This window comes from Cyprinodon variegatus, unplaced genomic scaffold, assembly GCF_000732505.1.
Source record: "Cyprinodon variegatus isolate N-32 unplaced genomic scaffold, C_variegatus-1.0 Scaffold114, whole genome shotgun sequence".
NCBI lineage: Eukaryota > Metazoa > Chordata > Actinopteri > Cyprinodontiformes > Cyprinodontidae > Cyprinodon > Cyprinodon variegatus.
Genome location: NW_015150567.1, coordinates 1,320,337 through 1,323,519, shown reverse-complemented (window position 1 = coordinate 1,323,519; position 3,183 = coordinate 1,320,337). Strand labels below are relative to the sequence as shown.

Here is a 3,183-nt window from a genome sequence, read left to right as displayed (position 1 = left end):
CATCCTCACTGACTTTCAATGAGTGTTAAACGCCACGACCTCGTCCTACATCATTTTCTGTCGGATCGGACGCAAAGTGTGTTCTGGCCTTTAGATTATATTTTTCTTGGATGCACATCTTTATATTTAAGTGCAATGTCCAGCCTAAAAGCCTTATTCTTTAGATCTATGAACTTTGTCAGCCTATAAATTCGTACAGAAATATTTCCAGTTGGGTTAACGTGTTTCCAATTCCCCAAATGGAGATAGTTGTCTGAGCACTTTACGAGCTTTATCCTCCAACTCTGAAGGAATATGAAGACACTTAACCTCAGATCCCATCTACACAGATGGATTCACCATGGTAACAAGGCCACAAGCACTTAACTGCACTTCCATGAAGAAAATGCACAGAGCAACAGAAACTAGATGGATTCATAAGAAATGTTATTTTTAGACTAAAACGGCCACATTTTCTGGTTCTGAACACAAGAACATCAAATCAGAGCATCTCCATGTGGAGTGAATGAAGCTTCTACTGAGTAAGATCCCAGCGGACATTCCCCTTGGTGAATCTTTTACAGTTGTTGACTATAATGTGGGGGAACCTGGGTTTGAATCAGCCTCTCAGATGATGGACTGAGCAGAACTTCAGAAGATGCTCAAATTTGGGAGGATTGTTCTAGAACCGAAATTGAACCAGAAGTTTCAATAAACGTTGGCTGGAAGATGAAAAATAGAAATTATGGATTAAACGGGGGACAAACCCCACGAGTCGCCTCTTGTAAAGTCTGCAAAAAAGATGTGCAGCTTTTAGCAATGGGCGAGTCTGCGCTGTTGAGTCACATGAAGAGTAAGTCATAGACTTTTTAAGTAAGCCAACTGAAGTAGCCTAGTACACGTTAACGTTAGCGCCTATTTGTTTACGCTAGTAACTGCTAGCTAGGAATTCACAGGCTAAGGTATTGAGTGACTGAGAGTACGGTGTTATAATGTAATGTTAGTATTGCAGTGTTTCCCACAGCACTATCTTGGCGAGGCGCCCGCCTCGCCAAACTCACGCTACCGCCTCGCCAACGTTCCAAAAAAACCCCCCAAAAAACCCCGAAGTTTTAATTCATTGCCAGGCCCAGACCTTAAAACAGCATTGATAATTCTACGGCTGATAATACTAAATTGCGACACCCTCTGGTTGGTTATATTACTACGCCATGGCAGAGGAGTAATTTTCTTTGATCATCCGAGTAATAATTTTGACTATGTATTGGTATGTAATTTACGGTGGTGTAAGGTGCTGGAAAAAGTTTTAAAATGGATCTTGAAAGTGCTTGAAAAGTGCTTGATTTTCACTTTGGAAAAGGTGTGCGAACCCTGCTCTGCAGGCAGAAGAGCTTGGCTAAGTTTGACTAAGAATAAATCAATGGATTTCATTAAGGGCTGTTGAGCAAAAGGGGCCAGAAAAACAGTTGCTCAACAAGCTTTTCAGAGTTTCATGACTGTAGAAAGTATTGCTCTTCTTTGAGTCGGCCATCACCAAAAAAAAAACAATAAAAAATTAGGATAAGTTCTAAAAAGGTATGAAAATCTCAGAAAGGAATTTGTTTCTTTTAAAGGAACGCATTTAGTTTAGAAAGTGGTAATATTTGCCTTTATTTATCCATCCTGATGCTAAGAGCTAGACAGCAGAGAAATACTTACGAAGAAGATGAGGTTGAAGAGGAAGAGCAGATACTTGCTCACTTTCAGGCAGCCTTGTCCCATTTTGCTTTATCTGCAAACACCACAAAGAAAACAGGAATGTGTCAGCTGAGGAATCAGTGAGGGGGAGGAGCCAACTCCAACCCAGACTCTGGATGAGAATTGCAAACCTTCACGGTCCGTTGGTTTCTAAAAGCAATCAAACCCAGGTTTATGAGGAAACATATTTCAAGATAAAAACAACAAAGATCTAGGAGTCTAGGAGCTGCTGGGAGGAAAGATCTGTGATAATGCTCCTCAGTGGAGCTAAGGTGCAGCTTGTCCCTGGAGCTCTCTAGTAAAAATGCTCATCAACTGTACAAAAACTTTGTATTCTCAGCGCCTTACATTGTTTTAATCTGGATTAACTTTCCTGTTTCAGCTACAATTAGCATCATTTCTCTGTTAAACAGCAGAAGGATTATATAAATATATTTGAACAAATATTTATACATCTCTCTAGAGAAAAAAGGCTGATTTTGTAAAGAAATGGATTTTAAAAACAAACCACTGGACTTTTTAAGACGTTTTGCTTCCCATCCAGGGCAGCTTTTTCCAATTTTGAATTGAAAAAGCGTCCTGGATGGGAAGCTTCTTGGAATTCGAAAACAAAGTCCAGTGGCTTGTTTTTTTAACTTTTTGGAATGACTATGACCTGGATGACTGAGAACCTTTACCAGCAAAAAGAAATAGAGGAAAAAGAAAGTTTTCTAATCCGCAGAAATTAAGAAAAAAAAAGTTTCAAATAAACTAGAACTAATCAGGAAACATTAAATGATCATTTGTTTTTTTACTCTGTCAGCTGTTCTGAAGCTGGTCTTATCTTATTGATGATCTTATTGCAACTGTGATGAGCCAGAAAGCTTTCTATATAGGTTTAATGAATTTTAAACGAATTCCTTTGGTTCCGTTTCAATCTTTGAAACATCCCTGCAGAATGAAACCAGTTCAAACCTGACGCTTAATAAGCCAACAGCTCCCATTAAAACCAGTGACTTTAGCTGGATCGATCCGTTTTCTTCCTTCACTGTCCAATAAATCCATGGATTATGGGGTGGGGGGGCAGCCGACCCACTTTCCCAGCACTGTAAATGGGTCAGTGTTACAGAACCGCCCGGGTCAGTTCATGAAGCTTTAGGCTATTTTCCAGCTATAAACCTGTTATCGCCGATGATTTACTGCTTCTCCAGAATAATTCCCTTTTTAATCGATGGTCATAAAACCATAAACATCCTTCATTTGTCCTTCAGCTGCTTTGGAAACACAGGTCGTTCTAATGGCATAAATACAGAGATAGAAATCTATCAGGAGACTTTATCGCAGGGGTTTAATCTGGGGGGAGTGAAAACTTTCTGATGCATGTGGAGAAATTTTGGTATCTCTTATTGACCCACTTACGGTGTAGGTACCAGATTGACTCGGGCTGCCAGATTGACTCGGGGGCCTGCGCCTTTTGATGACGTCACC

At 40.1% G+C, this 3,183-nt stretch overlaps 1 protein-coding gene across 2 annotated transcripts in view; it reads right to left on the bottom strand.

Annotated features, from left to right (window-relative positions):
- cd82 (CD82 molecule) overlaps window positions 1–3,183 on the bottom strand; it is a 37,796-nt gene that overhangs the window by 17,846 nt on the left and 16,767 nt on the right. For both annotated transcript variants that reach the window (XM_015375203.1, XM_015375204.1), the window contains one exon: window positions 1,678–1,750. In XM_015375203.1, coding sequence (XP_015230689.1) covers window positions 1,678–1,740 — 63 coding nt within the window. In that variant the 5' untranslated portion in view covers window positions 1,741–1,750. Of the gene's footprint in view, window positions 1–1,677; window positions 1,751–3,183 lie in introns of those variants that run through there.